This window comes from Salmo salar, chromosome ssa20 (assembly GCF_905237065.1).
Source record: "Salmo salar chromosome ssa20, Ssal_v3.1, whole genome shotgun sequence".
Classification (NCBI taxonomy): Eukaryota; Metazoa; Chordata; class Actinopteri; order Salmoniformes; family Salmonidae; genus Salmo; species Salmo salar.
In genome coordinates this window covers 17,474,968-17,492,792 of record NC_059461.1, presented here as the reverse complement: position 1 = coordinate 17,492,792, position 17,825 = coordinate 17,474,968, and the positions used below count along the sequence as shown (strand labels likewise).

At 43.7% G+C, this 17,825-nt stretch overlaps 2 protein-coding genes across 2 annotated transcripts; both read right to left on the bottom strand.

Annotated features, from left to right (window-relative positions):
• Positions 1 to 1,888: 1,888 nt before the first annotated feature.
• On the bottom strand, positions 1,889 to 4,448 carry LOC123729329 (UDP-glucuronosyltransferase 2A3). The gene is given in 4 exon segments (XM_045704219.1): positions 1,889 to 2,390; positions 2,392 to 2,483; positions 4,151 to 4,230; positions 4,376 to 4,448. Coding segments are annotated over 4 exon segments (747 nt in total).
• An 8,280-nt stretch (positions 4,449 to 12,728) lies between these two features.
• On the bottom strand, positions 12,729 to 15,527 carry tal2 (T-cell acute lymphocytic leukemia 2). Its single transcript, XM_014160610.2, has 3 exons — positions 15,380 to 15,527; positions 14,831 to 15,179; positions 12,729 to 14,097 (listed from the first exon to the last, which is right to left on the bottom strand). Exon 3 carries the CDS (start codon positions 14,083 to 14,085, stop codon positions 13,747 to 13,749), a length of 339 nt encoding a protein of 112 aa, XP_014016085.1. The 5' UTR covers positions 14,086 to 14,097; positions 14,831 to 15,179; positions 15,380 to 15,527; the 3' UTR covers positions 12,729 to 13,746.
• Between the last annotated feature and the right edge of the window lie 2,298 nt (positions 15,528 to 17,825).

The following is a 17,825-nucleotide window of genomic DNA, read 5'->3' as shown; positions in this document are numbered from 1 at the left end:
TGGGGAGCAAGAGTGATTATTCCACTATCAGCATGCCAGGCTATCCTACAGCAGCTACATCAGAGTCGCCCTGGGGTTGGCTAGGAGTTACTTATGGTGGCCTAAACTAGATAAGGAGATAGAGAATCTAGTCAAGACATGTAACACGTGTCAGGAACACAGGCAAAAGCAACAGCTTCCCTCCAGCCTTGGGACTTCCCAGAGAAACCTTGGAGAAGATTTCATATAGATTACGCAGGGCCATTCATGGGAAACTGTTTCTGATAATCATCGATGCACATTCAAAATGGATGGATGTGTATCCTGTTAGTTTTGCTTCGTCCACCACTACTATAGATGGCCGACGACAGAGTTTTAGTAATCAAGGGATACCTGAGAGGGTGGTGAGCGACAATGCAACCTGTTTCATGAGTACAGAAACACAAGAGTTCTTCAGAAACAACGGTATTGTGCATGTGCCATCTGCTCCATATCATCCATCTTCAAATGGACTGGTGGAATGCGCAGTACAGACATTCAAAGAAATGAGGAAGAAAAGTGCAGAAGGGAGCGTAGCAGCAAAAGTGTCACGTGTTCTGTTCAGCTGCAAACTAACACCTCAACCCACAACAGGACGTTCTCCTGCTGAGATGTTACAAGGTCGTAGACGATGCTCCACACTGGACCTAGTCTATCCAGACCTGAAAAGGAAAGTTGAACGCAAACAAAACAGACAGAAAGAGAACCATGACAAATTCACCAAGGGCCCGAAGTTTTGGCGAGGGAGACCCTGTCCTTACCACAAATTTCAGTCAGGGGTCAAAATGGATTCCTAGATTCACAGACTCAGTTACTGGTCCTGTCTCTTACAAGGAAATGTTGGGAGATGGTAAAGTGGTTTGCAGACATGTTGATCCGATTCTTTCCAGATGGGAAGGAACAACAAGTGAGTTACCAGTTGTGATGGCAGAGGACAGGCTGTTCTCTAGCTATCCAAGTGCTACTGTGGTGCACGTGCCACAGACAGAGACCGTAACAGAGAAAACAGTTCACCAAGAGAAAAACCCAGTTTCAGTCAAATACTCTGAGCCTGGCTCAGAAACAGCGGGTGGCTTTTCCACCGTTGAGAATAAACACTACCCCTAGTGTCCGTCGTTCACAGAGGCATGCAGAGCTTCCAAGCTGCTTAAAAAAACGTGAACTCTGAACAAGAAAAAAAAGAACTGATATAAATTGTTTTTTAAAAGACAACTAAAAGACTCACAGTAAATGAGACTCAAGAATGAAATACATAACAGTTACCTAAGCATGTGAAAAGAAGATTCAATTATTGTGAACATGTGAAATGTCATGTTTATTGTTTGGATCAGTAGAGTACATAACAAGTTATAAAGAACGTTTCAGTTAAAGGAACTTTATTTCATAATGAGTTCATTAACGCAATAGAAGAGCATAGGGAATGTATTATGTTGTATATCCTAATAAAGGACTTATTTAAGAGGGGAGGAATGTGGTATTAACCGCAATACACATACACGCCACCAGGAGGCGTAGCACTTGAGTACCTATTGGTATCGTTGCTAGAGTATTGGAATGCACCCCATACACACATTGAGTGCAGCTGCCTGCCTGTTACACCATTCTCTGGGTCAGTAATAAAGTAATTTCTACAATAAAATTAGACATTACAAATTACTACAAATCAGTAGAACATGAGTAGTATTGGCATTAGAACATCCATTTAAACTTAAAAAAATACACTATACTCTGTTGTTTTGTGGTGTAATCATTAAATTGACCTCATCCAATGATATTGTAAATGAGCTCACCCATAGCCTCACTGTAGTAGTCATCCATATCATGGCCACATTCTGTATTGTCATGTCCTGGGACGCAGAGAACAGAACATTCAGAACAGGAAGCTTATTTTGCCCATTAATTTCACCATGGCACCGGGGACGTAGGACCGTGGGGTGGGAAGCTGCTCACAGAGCCTCTCCCAGATGTGGGCGATAGAGAAACGCAGGATCTACACGAGAGGAATGGCCAGAATCTCAGCCATCAGCTCACCGCCGGGCAAAATGGGGTCAACTAACAGTTGGTTGTACTTGACCTCTTTCAGTCTCCCCATGGCTCTCTCCTACCTTAACAGTCCATAAAGTTCAAAATCTGCATGTTAAACTGAATGTATTTTTTGTATAAGTTCATGAAGTCTCAAGCGGATCTGCTGGTGGTAGAGGTCGTCCATCTCGTTCACGGAGAAGTGTATGTACTCCTCAAGGAAATCCTCCAAGGCTTCCACAGAGACCGAGAAGTGAAAGCGTTCGTAGCTGAAACAGTAGCTTTCCGTGGGGTCCATGTATAGAGAAGCACAGCACACCAGCACGGTGACGTTGTGTCCTCTGTCTATCAGTGTCCAATACGTGCTTGAAGTTGATCCAGTGACTGGCTTCAGTGGGCCAAACTAATATGCTTCCACAGTCTATGTGCCTTATGATACATAGCTGTATGATTATACAAACAGGTATGCACTCTTTCAGCTGTAATCAATCCCTTTTAAACTAGTCGTTCAAGTCAAGCAAACATTAACAGAATAACTTTAACTCTGAATCACAGTTGCACTCAATGTATCGCACGTCACCAGATTAAAGAGCCAACAGCTGGTCTTTGGGGGTGAAAAGTAAAAGCCTACATTGTAAATCTGAACAGGGTTAAAAAAACAGAGAAAGTCAACAGAATGGAACAAATATAAAAGTGAACAGAAGTCATCATTGTAAATGTTTGTGTTACTATTATGTGTGTAACAAACAATTATTATAATTGGGAATAGACATTTCTAAACTAAGTCAACTTTCTCACTAAGTATAGTATAGTTTATTTTAGATGACCAAATCTCTGTTTTTAATGTGAAATGTAGCACTGGTATAGTGATCAGGTGAATGAGGCAGCTGGTTTGAGTGTGGGGCCACAGAGTTCTTCCAGGGTCAGGGTCCTTTAGGAAGCTGTGGTATTGTGACTGACTGTTTTTCTCTGGGAAATAATGTCATCTCCTACAAACACTCTGGCCCCCCTCATTATCATTGTAGATTCCTTTTGACATTGGATCCAGGAGTGTCTGTGAAAACAATAAGGATTTGAATGGTTAATTTGCCTGGCTGTAAGAAAGTCAGCCTTCCTTTTATGGTTCTATGCTACTTTCATGATGAAGGACGTGGGTATTATATTAATAAGGTCTAGTGAACTTTTAGCGTGGAGCGTTCAGTATACACTATAAGTTGTTCTTCTCTAAACGGCTGCCTCTGCTCTCCTTCCTCTTTCTAACCATCCTTAGTAATCTCTTTCTCTCTCTCTCTCTCTCTCCCTCCCTCCCTCCCACCCTTCTCTCTCTCTCCCTTCCACCCCCCCTCTCTCTCTCTCTCTCTCTCTCTCTCTCTCTTTCTCTCTCTCTCTCTCTCTCTCCCACCCCACCCCTCTCTCTCTCTCTCTCTCTCTCACTCCCACCCCCTCTCTCTCTCTCTCCCTCCCACCCCACCGCCCCCCTCTCTCTGTCTCTCTCTCTCTCTCCCTCCCACCCTTCTCTCTCTCTCCCTTCCACCCCCCCCTCTCTCTCTCTCTCTCTCTCTCTCTCTCTCTCTTCCACCCCCCTCTCTCTCTCCCTCCCACCCCTCTCTCTCTCTTCCCTCCCACCCCCTCTCTCTCTCTCTCTCTCCCCTCCCACCCCTTCTCTCTCCCTCTCTCTCTCTCTCTCTCCCACCCCACCTCTCTCTCTCTCTCCCTCCCACCAACCCCTCTCTCTCTCTCTCTCTCTCTCTCTCTCTCTCTCTCTCCCTCCCACCAACCCCATTTCTCTCTCTCTCTCTCTCTCTCTCTGTCTCTCCCACCACCCCCTCTCTCTCTCTCTCTCCCACCAACCCCTCTCTCTCTCTCTCCCTCCCACCCCACCTCTCTCTCTCTCTGTCTCTCTCTCTCCCTCCCACCAACCCCTCTCTCTCTCTCTCCCTCCCACCCCCCCCCTCTCTCTCTCTCTCTCTCTCCCTCTCAGCGCCTGGGTGTGGGTTACAGCGTGTTGCTTTTTGAAGTATACATTTGCATAATCTGATTAGAATGTGGGTTTGTCTGTGTCAGGCCCTGTAAGAAAGTGCTCCAGAGGAGAGGGTGCTGTCCAGCCAACAATGGGGTCCCCCTTCCCTCGATGAGCCTGCACCTGCATCCATCCTTCATTGGGCTGCCCTCCTCTCCCTGCCGACGCTGCTGGGGGAAGACCAGAGCAATGGGTAGGAAGAAAAGAGGGGGAGGAAAGGAGGGGATAGGGAAGGGGGGGGGGCTGAAATATTTAAACATGCAGAGTGTGAATTGGTTTAAGGGGATAAAGAGCTCAGGGCCTATCGGTTGGCACCCAGCTCCAGAAATTCTTTTTCATGCCGCCTCAGCCGGGAGTGAGAGGGCTTGCCTGCACTGATCTGGTCCATTGTGATAACAGATTCAGACAGTGTGCTAGACGCAGATAAGGAAATGTGCTGTCAATAGACCATTACCCCTGTACTTGGGAGAGAATAGTCAATCAGGCAAATATACTTGAATGAGATGAGCAGAATACAGATTTGATTTTCAGTAGCTAGTGAGTTAGCGTTGAAGAAAAAAAATGTCAGAGAAACATCTACTGTGTTTGGATGTTTTCGGCAAATAACGTGCATAAATGACACAGTAAATGATACTTTGATTTAATATGACTACACTGAAGGCCTATGTGTTGTGTTGAAAATGTCACATTTGTTTGGCCTTAAAAGAGTCCTATAGTTTGCTGAGCAACAATAAAACCATGTATGGCATCATGTGTGCAATTTCTCTACCAATACTAGCACAGCAAAAAGACACAGACGTATATACATTGTAATATACCTATACATTGTAAACAACCGCTGTGTAACTGAGGATGGATTAAGGGGGATATAACTGCATAGAGAACCTGTTGGTACTGTAGTTCTATCATCCTAATAAAGTATGATTCTAGTCTAGTGTATCCCCAGTGGATTAAGAGCAGTTGCCTGTCCATTCCCACAGGCTGTATGCCTGTGTCCAGCAGCTGCACATTGCTCCGTTTACACACCATTAGCAGGTTTAATGGTGGTGGAGAAAAGGCCAAAAGCCTCACACCAACTCACAGTTGACTCTTCAGCTCAGTAGTTGCAGCATGTTGGCACAGTCAGGACATGGGGCAGATTTAAACAGTGTCAATAGGTGATTAGTAGCCTGGTTAAATGTTTAACAATGGTGAGCTCCACATTCAGGCTGGTTTAACCAGGCTAGGTGATTAGAGCTGTAGACTTGTGACCTTGGGGTGTAATCGTCTTCTTAGCTGATGACATCTCAGCCAACACAATGGTGGAACAAGGAAACTTTTCTTTCTGTTTACTTTTGTTCACAGTAGCACTTTATTTTACATGACTTTTTCCACTGGTATTTTCTTTGTATTTAATAGAACAATATTATTTTTTTAAATCTAGCCTTTATTTTAAATTCTTATTTACAATGACAGCCAAACCCAGACAAAGCTGGGCCAATTGTGCACCACCCTATGGGACACCCAATCACGGCCGGATGTGATTCAGCCTGGATTTGAACCAGATACTGTAGTGACAACTCTTGCACTGAGATGCAGCGCTTCAAACCGCTGCGCCACTCGGGAGCCCTGAAGGGGGGGTAACAATGGGTACTTTTTGGTACTTACTTGACAAAATAGGCCTTTGTTCTCAATACATTCCTTTTATTGTGCTGTAAGGTTATGTATTTTTCTAAATCAAATTTCACAGTTCTTATATAGTAATCCATGATGGAGAGCCTACAGGGAAATTCAGGAATTCAAGTCTATTAAATCTAATATGTGCGTATCTATATCAAGGGAAAATATCAAAATTAAACCATTGGACAGAGAAATGGCCAAGCCTGTGTAACCTACACTGGCATCTGACTTCAGTGGGATTTTGCCTCAGTAAGCGGAAAATTCCGCTATGACCTCCGACGAGTCATCGAATAGTCAAAATGCCAACCAGGAATAAGATCGAATCCTACTACGCTAGCTCTGATGCTCGTCGGATGTGGCAGGGCTTGCAAACTATCACGGACAACAAAGGAAACCCAGCCGCAAGCTGCCAAGTGACACGAGCTTACCAGACAAGGTAAATTCCTTCTACGCTCGCTTCAAGGCAAGCAACACTGAACCATGCATGAGATCACCAGCTGTTCCAGATGACTGTGTGATCTCTCTCTCCATAGCCAATGTGAGTAAGACCTTTAAACAGGTCAACATTCACAGACAGATTACCAGGATTCGTACTTAGAGCATGCACTGACCAGCTGGCAGGTGTCTTCACTGACAACCAAGTTGGCAATACCTACATGTTTCAAGCAGACCACTATTGTCTCTGTACCCAAGAACACCAAGTTAACCTGTCTAATAGACTAGTGCCCCATAGCACTCACACCTGTAGCCATGAAGTGCTTTGAAAGGCTGGTCCTCACTCACATCAACACCATCATCCCAGACACCCTGGACACATTCCAATTTGCATACCACCCCAACAGATCCACAGATAATGCAGTCTCTATTTCCCTCCACACTGCCCTCTCCCACCTGGACAAGAGGAACACCTACGTGAGAATGCTATTCATTGACTATAGCTCAGCGTTCAACACCATAGTTCCCTCCAAGCTCATCACTAAGCTCAAGACTCTGGGACTGAACACCTCCCTTTGCAACTAGATCCTGGACTTCCTGATGGGTTGCCCCCAGGTGGTGAGGGTAGGCAACAACACTCTGGGCCTCAACACGCGGGCCCCTCAGGGGTGGGTGCTTAGTCCCCTCCTGTACTCCCTGTTCACCCACGACTGTGTGGCCGCACACAAATCCAACACCATTATTACGTTTGGTGATGACACAAAGGTGGTTGGCCTGATCACCGATGACAATGAAAGTGCCTATAGGGAGGAGGTCACTGACCTGGCAGTGTGTTGCCAGGACAACAATCTCTCCCTCAACGTCAGCAAGGCAAAGGAGCTGATCGTGGACTACAGGAAACAGATGGCCGATCATGCCCCATCCACATCGACTGGGCTGTAGTGGAGAGGGTCGAGTGCTTCAAGTTCCTCGGTGTCCACATCACTAAGGAATTATCATCGTCCACACACCAACACAATTGTTAAGAGGGCACAACAACGCCTCTTCCCCCTCAGAATATGTTGCATGGGCCCTCAGATCCTCAAAAAGTTCAACAGCTGCACCATTGAGATCATCTTGACTGGCTGCATCACTGATTAGTACTGCAACTGCTTGGCATCTGACTGCAAGGCGCTACAGAGGGTTGTGCTTACATCACTGGGGCCAAGCTCCCTGCTATCCAGGACCTCTATGCCAGGCAGTGTCAGAGGAAGGCCCTAAAAATTGTGAAAGACTCCAGCCACCCAAGTCATAGACTGTTCTCTCTGCTGCCGCACGGCAAGTGGTACCGATGCACCAAGTCTGGAACCAGCAGGACTCTGAGCAGCTCTTACCCCCAAGTCATAAGACTGATAAATAGTTAGTTAAATAGATACCCGCATTGACCTAATGTAATATTTTTGACAATTTACTTAACTACTGATTTAGAACCAAGTAGTTAACACAAGTCAGCACAAAGACAGCAGGAGCACTGCCCCCGCTTTCCAGCACCCTTTCAAATTAAAAATTTACACATCAACAAGGCTATATATGTTAGTTTAATACACCGAAAACAAACTTAGATATCAAAAAACGATTTTGTTCAATCAGTGTTGCTAAATATCATGTTGCTGTCCATGGTACTGATTTGTGTGTGTGTGTGTGTGTGTGTGTGTGTGTGTGTGTGTGTGTGTGTGTGTGTGTGTGTGTGTGTGTGTGTGTGTGTGTGTGTGTGTGTGTGTGTGTGTGTGTGTGCAAGTAAAATAAAAAAAAGTGACCTACATGTAGACTAGTTGAATGCCAATGTCATCCTCCTCTCTTTCATGTTGGCTAAACAGTCTATGGCTCTGTCATACATTTACATTTTAGTCATTTAGCAGACGCTCTTATCCAGAGCAACTTACAGTAGTGAATGCATACATTTCATTCATTTATCTCCGTACTGGTCCCCCATGGGAATCGAACCCACAACCCTGGTGTTGCAAACACCACGCTCTACCAACTGAGCTACACGGGACCACATACGATATGTGGTCCCGTGTGTGTGTGTATATATGTATATATATACACACACACACACACACAGGACCACATATTGTATGTGGTGCCGTGTGGCTCAGTTGGTAGAGCGTGGTGTTTGCAACACCAGGGTTGTGGGTTCGATTCCCATGGGGGACCAGTACGGAGATAAATGAATGAATGAATGAATGAAATGTATGTATGTATGTATATATATACTTTTATATACACTTTTAGTTTTTGTTGTCATAGGCTACCTAGCTAAAATGCTTGCTAGCCTAACTTCCTCGCATGGGCAACAATGAACAAACTAAGTTAGTTAGCTAGTTAACGTGAGCCTACTAGGCTACATCTAGGCTACATATTGGACTTCAGTCGTCTCAGGCCAGTGCAACAAAATATGAATTTATGGTTAGAGCTGAATTGCTGTCATTGTCATTGGTCTGTCCGTACAGAGAATTAGCAAGCTACACTGAACAAAAATCTAAACGCAACATTTAAAGTGTTGGTCCCATGTTTCATGAGCTAAAAACAAATCCCCGAAATTTTCCATATACACAAAAAGCATATTTCTCTCCAATTTTGTGCACAAATTTGTTTACATCCTTGTTATTGAGAATTTCTCCTTTGCCAAGATAATCCATCCACCTGACATGTGTGGCATATCAAGAAGCTGATTAAACAGCATGATAATTACACAAGTGCACCTTGTGCTGGGGACAATAAAAGGCTACTTTAAAATGAGCAGTTTTGTCACCTAGCACAATGCCACTGATGTCTCAAGTTTTGAGGGAGCGTGTAATTGGCATGCTCACTGCAGGAATGTCCACCAGAGCTGTTGCCAGAGAATTGAATGTTGTCAGACCACGAGTAATCCCACCAGCCCAAGACCTCCACATTCGGCTTCTTCACCTGCGGGATCGTCTGGTGGGGGTGGGGTGGGGGGGTTCTGAGGAGTATTTCTGTCTGTAATAAAGCCCCTTTGTGGGGAAAACTCATAATGATTGGCTGGGCCTGGCTTCCCAGTGGTTGGGCCTATGCCCTCCAAGGCCCACCCATGGCTGCATCCCTGCCAAGTCATGTGAAATCCATAGATTACCGCGAAATGAATTTATTTCAATTGATTTATTTTCTTATATGAACTGTAACTGTAATTCTTTAAAATTGTTGCATGTTGCGTTTATATTTTTGTTCATATAGCTACTGCAGGACATCAGCACAAACAGAACAGAAACATTTTTTTCCCCCCGAAAATTATGTTATGCTTAGGAAGTGATTTGATTAGTGGGAAGCCAAATCCAAGCTGGCTTCCCTTGGGGGGTGTTTTGCTGAACCTCATTATTTTATACGTTTTTTTTATCAAGGGAGGCCAAATGCTTGCTGGCATCAATGAATTAAATGCTACGGCAGCAAAATGTTATACTCTTTAGGTCCAGACAGCATCAGATACATGGGCTATTGTGAGATTCATCCACTTGCAAATTTGATGGAAAATTATGAAAACAGAGAGAGACAAAAGATACATTATTTTATCATTTGATTTTGTTTTTATTAGTTAAGAATTTGAGTAAGCCTGGCTTCCCTTGTCATCTATGAATACACACCACTGGTCCTTACTAACTCAGTTGCCGGAGAGGAAGGAAACCATTCAGGGATTTCACCATGAGGCCAATGATGACTTTAAAACAGTTACAGAGTTTAATGGCTGTGATGGGATAAAACTGAGGATGAATCAACAACATTGCAGTTACAACACAATACTAACCTATTTTACAGAGTGAAACGAAGGAAGCCTGTACAGAATAAAAATATTCCAAAACATGCATCCTGTTTGCAACAAAGCACTAAAGGAATACTGCAAAAAATGTGGCAAAGCAATTCACATTTTGTCCTGAATACAAAGTCTTATGTTTGGGGCAAATCCAATAAAACACATTACTTAGTACCTCTCTCCATATTTTCAACCATAGTGCTGGCTGCACCATGTTAAATCTACTTGAAAATCTATGGCAAGACCTAAAAATGGTTGTCTAGCAATGATCAACAACCAGTTTGACTGAGCTTGAACATTTTGAAAGGAATATTGGGCAAATGTTGCAAAATCCAGGTGTGGAAAGACTCACAGCTATATTCGCTGCCAAACGTGCTTCTATAAAGTATTAACGCAGGGGTGTGAATACTTATGTAAATGAGATATTTCTCTATTGCGATTTCAATACATTTGCAAACATTACTAAAAACATGTTTTCACTTTGTCATTATGGGGTATTGTGTGTTGTCACACCCTGATCTGTTTCACCTGTCCTCATTATTGTCTCCACCCCCTCCAGGTGTCGCTTATTTTCCCCAGTGTATTTATCCCTGTGTTTCCTGTCTCACTGTGCCAGTTTGTCTTGTATGTCCAAGCCTACCAGTGGTTTTCCCGGTTTCCTACTGTGCCTTTTCTCCTTTTTCTAGGTTTTGACCCTTGCCTGTTCTGGACTCTGTACCCGCCTGCGTGACCATTCTGCCTGCCCTGACCTTGAGCCTGCCTGCCACTCTGTACCTCCTGGACTCTGATCTGGTTATGACCTTTTGCCTGTCCACGACCATTCTCTTGCCTACTCCCTTTGGATTTATTAAACATCTTAAACTCCAACCATCTGCCTCTTGTGTCTGCATTTGGGTCTCACCTAGTGTCATGATATGTGTAGATGGGTGTGGGGAAAAAAAGGTATGTAATCCATTTTGAATTCCGGCTGTAACAGAATGTGGAATAAGTCAAGAGGTGTGAATACTTTCTGAAGGCACTGTACATAATTTTGTATATATAGTGTATGTGGACACCATCTAAAATTAGTGGATTTGGCTATTTCACTGATACCCGTTGCTGACAGGTGTATAAAATCGAGCACACAGCCATGCTATCGGCATAGACAAACATTGGCAGTAGAATGGCCTTACTGAAGTGGTAGGCTACACAAGCTCACAGAACGGGATCGCTGAGTTCTGAAGTGCATAGCGTGTAAAAATTGTCTGTCCTGTTACTACACTCACTCCCCGAGTTTCAAACTGGCTCTGGAAGCAACGTCAGCACAAAAACTGTTCTTCGGGAGATTCATGAAATCGGTTTCCATGGCCGAGCAGCAGCACACAAGCCTAAGATCACCATGCGAATCTGGGTTTGACAGATGCCAGGAGACCGCAACCTGCCCAAATGCATAGTGCCAACTGTAAAGTTTGGAGGAGGAATAATAGTCTTGGGCTGTTTTCATAGTTCAGGCTAGGTCCTTTAGCTCCAGTGAAGGGAAATCTAAATACTACAGCATACAATGACATTCTAGACAATTCTGTACTTCCAACTTTGGGGAAGGCCCTTTCCTGTTTCAGCATGACAATCATTTTACATTTACGTCATTTAGCAGACACTCTTATCCAGAGTGACTTACAGTAGTGAATGCATACATTTCAATTCACTTCATACATTCTTATTATTTTTTATATATATTTTTTTTTTTCATACTGGCCCCCCGTGGGAATTGAACCCACAACCCTGGCATTGCAAACACCATTGCAAACACCATGCTCTACCAACTGAGCCACAGGGAGGCTATGTCCCTGTCCACAAAGCGAGGTCCATACAGAAATGGTTTGTCAAGATCGGTGTGGAAGAACTTGACTGGCCTGCAGAGCCCTGACCTCCAAACCCATCAAACACCTTTGGGATGAATTGGAACGCCGACTGCGAGCCAAGCCTAATCGCCCAACATCAGTGCCCAACCAAATAATGCTCTTGTCCTCGCAGCAATATTCCTACATCTAGCGGAAAGCCTTCCCAGAAGAGTGGAGGCTGTTATAGGAGCAAAGGGGAGACCAACTCCATATTAATTCCCATGCTTTTGGAATGTGATGTTCGAAAGCAGGTGTCCACATACTTTTGGTCATGTAGTGCATCTACCTCAATAACCTCGTACCCCGGCATATCGACTCGGTACTCATTGTGTATTTATTCCTCGTGTTATTTTTCTATTTATCTTTTTTTCTCTCTGCATTGTTGGGAAGGGCCGTAAGTAAGCGTTTCACTTTGTTTACAAAGATTTGTGATTTGAAAAACACACCAAGAGGCCATGGGAGACCCTCAGGACGAGCAGTACTACATCTGCTTGTTGGGTCAGTGGTCAGGGTTTGACTGCATGGTGACCTGTGTGACTGCAGGGCACAAGTTAAGCTGTTCTTTTACTCTTCCCCTCTCGCTGCCCTCGGACACTAGATAAGGGTTCAGAGGTCAGTGGTGGTCTCTTTGTCCACACAGTGGTCAGGGTGTTTGTAGTGGACAATCAGAGGGATGGCCATTACTGGCCCATTGAGAGGGAACAAGGGCTTTACTAGACTAGGGGATCCAGGATGGACCAGTACAAACACACAGGGAGCAGCTGTACTCTTGACTTACTGGATCGGGACTTTCTGTTACATTAGTAAAAATGGTTGCATGGTGTCAATGGAATCCTCTTTTAATGATAAGAGGATGGTACTTAATTACTTTTGATAAATTCAAACAAAGTATTCTTTTTTTAAATTTACAAATAATTTATTAAATAAATAGTTCCAATAAATAACATTAACAATATTAACCAACATTTTACAAAAAGCATATTAATCACAATAGCCTTGACAAAAGATGGTAAAATAAAAATCTTTGGCTACATGACATGCCTATTGTACAAAAAGAGCAAGATGAATAAATACTTGAATGGACAGACAACAAAAACTATTCCTGTTATCTGTTCATACAATACAGTCCTACAATTGAAACATATTTCAAAGAGGATTGTCAGTTGTGTTATCCTACAGCTCATTCCCTGTCGTCCAAATAAATAATCAATCAATACTGTACGTAATCAATACATATATGATCAATGTGTCACTCAATGAATGTGGTCATATCATATTGCAGGATTTGATAATAAATAGTGCTTTGCAAATAAGCAAGGTCGGAATCAGATTCAGCACACAAAAAAACAAATCTCCATAGACTTTTGTAATTGGATTGCAGTCCTTGGTGAATTGGACAAGACTTTATCTTTCCTGAAATGATCCCCCCCCCCAAAAAAAATCCTTGACATTTTCTATTTCTTAATCCTTTAAATTGTCCTTCATGGCCTTAATGCATCCTCATTTCTCATTTCAAAACTATTTTTTTATTTTTATGCAGACATCTTTCACCACCGACAGGATGAACATACATGTCAGACATGAAGATGGGAATACATCCAAGCTACCGGTACATCCATGCAGATAACAGATTACATTTCACAAGGCTCCCATCATCCCCTGTCATAATTTCAACATAAAAGTGTAGCTAAATAAATCCATCGCCATCTCTTTAATTCAGCAGGGACGGCAGCACCCATAAACACCACACAAACATCCTCTGCTTGCCATCACCACCAACACTGTCCCCCTCAAGTGTTGCAGAGCTAAAATGGAGTCTATGGATGGGGGTATGGTGACAGACAGTTTTACCCCAGGGAGTGGTAGATGATGATCACCCATCATAAGAAACTGCAGCAGGCACACTACCAGGCCTCGGTACTGTCACAGCTTGATCCAGGGGAGGGGGCGTCAGTGTCGCTGGCCAGGCCCCAGGTCCTGGAGGAGGAGTGGAGACGTTCCACATTGCCCCTGAGGAAGGTGAGCAGGGCGGTGGGGGAGTGCGAGGCCGGTTGACCACTCTGGCTCTCCAGCAGCTGCACCAGGAAGTTGATGTAGCGCATGGCCAGCCGCAGGATCTCGTTCTTGCTCAGCTTCTTCTCTGGCGGGTGGGTGGGGATGAGCTTGCGGAGCTCAGTGAAGGCAGTGTTGACGTTGTGCTGCCGCCAGCGCTCCCGTGTGTTGGTGAACACCTTCTTGGTCATCGTGCTGCTCTCCTGGAGGGAGGAGGAGAGGGGAGCGTTTTTGAGCGAAATCTACACAGAATTAAAACTACCACAGTGTTGCTCTACTGGAATTACACCCTATTCCCTATATAGTGCACCACTTAGCCCATGGCAAAAGTAAATGTTCTTTGAATGTTATGTGACATGTCTTTCTCTGGAGTTTAGTCTGAAACGGCACTATAGTGCACTACTTTTGTCTAATCAGAAGTAGTGCACTGTATAGGGAATAGGGTGCCATTTCTGGCGCAGACCCCAGGCAGAAATGCTGTATGGTGGTGTCACATAACATTTTAATGGCACCTAAATCTCCACGATGACTGAAATAGGGTGCATTAACACCGTAATGGTAAGAAATAGATGTAAAATATAGTTTAAGTATGACTAATGTATTTGATATTGGAATTCAGTTTCATGTTCATAAGATGAGAAATACCATCATGAAAATACATGTTTATGGAAAAGGTCTGACCTTCAGTCAATGCATACAGAGGATGCTAGTGTGTTCGCACGATTAGCGTACATACAAATAAATACACTTCTGTTGTATTGAACTATTTATTTCTGAATGGTACACTAAAAAATACAAACGGAAAATGTGTTCCATCTTTCATGAGATTCCTTAACATTTTCATTCCAACAATTTTTTACTCCAACAATTCTACAGTTCAATAAAGGAAAACCTCAGAGGAAAAAACAAAAATCCACTTATTGTCCCTGATCTCACCTGTTAAGTGCTGTAGCGTGCAGACAGAGGTATCAGGTAGCAGAAGTGTGTACCTCAGGTCATCAGTGTTGGCTGCTGCAGTAGCCCGATGTAGTAGTCCAGTCCTGTGTATAGTAGGTCCAGTCAGTCACAGCCTTCTCATACTCTGATGACTGTGTGTGAGAGGGAGGGATGGAGAGAGGGAAGGCTGGCGCATACATCTCACATTTTTATAGCTGGGTGAGCCCCTATTGTGTGACGTGTGCGGTCGTTGAGCCTCTCCTCCAGTCTGCTGCATTGTGGTGTTCAACTCAAGAGTGATGTTTCCAGCCGCAGACCACAGTGTTTCCCGTTGGGTGTTCTATTCTGTCTGTAAACAAAGAAATTACCAATAGGTTAGCGGTAAACATATGAATACTGATGTAATATCATACGTTTAACAATTTCAGAGAATATTGGAAAACTTTTACTTTCATATCATCCACTCCTTTTTGTTGAGTCATTTTACTAAATGATTCATGAATTTTAATACGGAACGATGTGACTTTTAAAAGGTAACATTACGCTTACAAATAAATTCCTATTGAGCTGAAACTGAGACGTTTCCCTTCCTGATCCTTCCCTTACAATTCCGGACATTTGTTCCCTTCTATGCGCAAACATCAACCATGGGTAACCCATTCAGTAAAACATTGATATCACCAGTCCTGCTACTACTGAATTCACCCTGATTGGGCCACAAAAGGTAAAAATACCATATCCAGATTGACAGTTTAACAATGTGCGTTTTGTTATGACTATGGTAATCTTGTTGAGCCATTCCAGGGGCCACACATAAATTACAGGGGGAGCATGGGGAGCGAGCGGGCTGGTCCTTCCCTGAGCCACAAGCATGAGCGCAAGTCAAGCCATCTCTCTACAACCCCTCCTCCTCAGCCCACCTCTCCTACACCCTCTCTCTCTGCCTCCCACTTTCAACCTCCGTTTCAGATTTTTAAAAACGACGTCTAGTTTAACCAATTGTTAATGTTCTTTTTTACACCCTTCAAGTGTTGTTTCAAAGACGCAGCCTTCCATAAAAGTCTCTCTGTGTGGAGTAGGAATTTACATAATCCGATTAGGCCCTGGGATTAGCGCTGGGGCCTGGAGAACAGGCCCAATGGGGCCGGCCCTGAATTGCAGCCATTCATGGGCCTTGCTGCACTTCCAAGGGGCTGCACCTGCAGTGGTGGGTCCCCCTCTCCCCTGCTCTCTCCACTCTACTCGGCCTCAGGTCTGCAGACGCACTCACAGCAGGCAGTAGGCCCCTTCAGCCAGCCAGCCAGTCCCTACGTCCCCATCCTCACACCAGGGGTGTATTCATTACGCCGATTCTGTTGCAAAACATTTAGCAACGAAACCGTTAACTCCAAACGGAAACTGTTTTGCAACAAAAACTTGAGTTTCTATTGGACAAATTCAGGTCGATCCCTCCCAGTTTCGTTCCGTTTGCTCTGTTTGCTTCCATTTGGTTCTTAAACGATAAACGGTTTACGTTGCAAGACTTAATGAATACACCCCAGGGCCGCATTCAGCAGGGCCAGGGCACAACTTTGTGGAATGTTCAGATAGAAATGTATTATGTAGAATAAACATGCCTCTCTGACATGTAGAATAAGGAATCACATTGTCAGATTTATTCATGACATTTCTATCTGCAATGTTCCACAACATTTTCCTGCTGAACGCTGCCCAGCACTCTCCCAGAGCATTTACCCCACCATGACCATGATCATAAGATTTAGCTCAGCAAAGGACTTTTATCTGAAGAGCTGTGGACTGTAGCTCGGCTTTAGCTTTGGTTTTCCTGTCACGGAGGGTAGCGTGTGGGGGTAAAGAACCAATCGGCTTGACGACCCTGAAGAAAACAACATAAAGCTCCTATGGAGAAGTGAGAAAAAAATACAATAGTAAGTTTTGTTCAATTGTAGATCTTACTGAACTGTATAAACATCAAATGCAGTAAGGTAGCCATGCTGTAGTGGTGTCATCAGAATAAATAATAAACATCAGTGTAGCTAAAGAAACAACTATGCAGAGACTACAATTACAAAAGTAAATGTTAACGTCTCCTTTCAACTGATGTCCACATCGAGAGCCTGTCCAATCAAAGTACTTTCTCTAGAAGAACATAGTGTTATAAAACAATCACAGTAGTAGCCTGACCTTTGAGGTGGTTAGGAAAGAATTCTGCTTTGAAGGTTAGATTTGAACAGCCTGTTAATTCTCACAATATGTCACCTATTCAATCCATGGCCAAAGTGTGGCAGGCAGGACCAATTACTGGACCATTACACTGATGTTGATTTAGCCTCCACGTGTTGGACTTCTTTAATCATTTTCTCCCTCAGCTTTTGTTTTGCTTGCCGTTAAAAACACCCCCTTTTGGTCTTTTTGTTAGGCTTGTTGTTAAGGCAATGTGGCCAGAGACATATAACCGAAACGAAAGGCTAGCTTGGTGGTTATTTATGGTGTGTATGTGTCTGTGTGTGTGTGTGTGTGTGTGTGTGTGTGTAGCTTATGGACAGAGGTTTGCTGCTGGCAGGAATCAATGCCCTCGGGGGCTCTTTGTCTGAGGCTCATTCCTGCGGGAGCAGGCTTCAGTCTGCTGGCTGGTGGAGATAAGCACTCTCTCCACACTCTGAGAGACAGTGATAAGAGGATTTCTGTGCTAAATGAAAAACTACCTTTTGAGCTCTGAAATTAAGTGGGGGGGAGACTATCAGTTTTAGCTGGAAAAATAGAACCTTCATAAAATGTTCTGATTATGAAATATTATTCTATGTAAAAGTAGTATTCGTAATAATAATGTATCTGGGTATTTAATCTAACGTAAACTGACTAATTTTAGAGTGCAAAATTATTCATGTATCAAGTCGGAATGGCAAGGACTAAATTGCAGGTCAATTATAGAGTAAAAAGTATCCTTATTTTCAGTGCAGGGACAATCCATATAAACCTGAATCCCCAGCAAAAA

Coding starts and splice junctions, on each gene's coding strand:
- tal2 (XM_014160610.2), bottom strand. CDS start 14,085: ATGACCAAGAAGGTGTTCACCAACACACGGGAGCGCTGGCGGCAGCAC.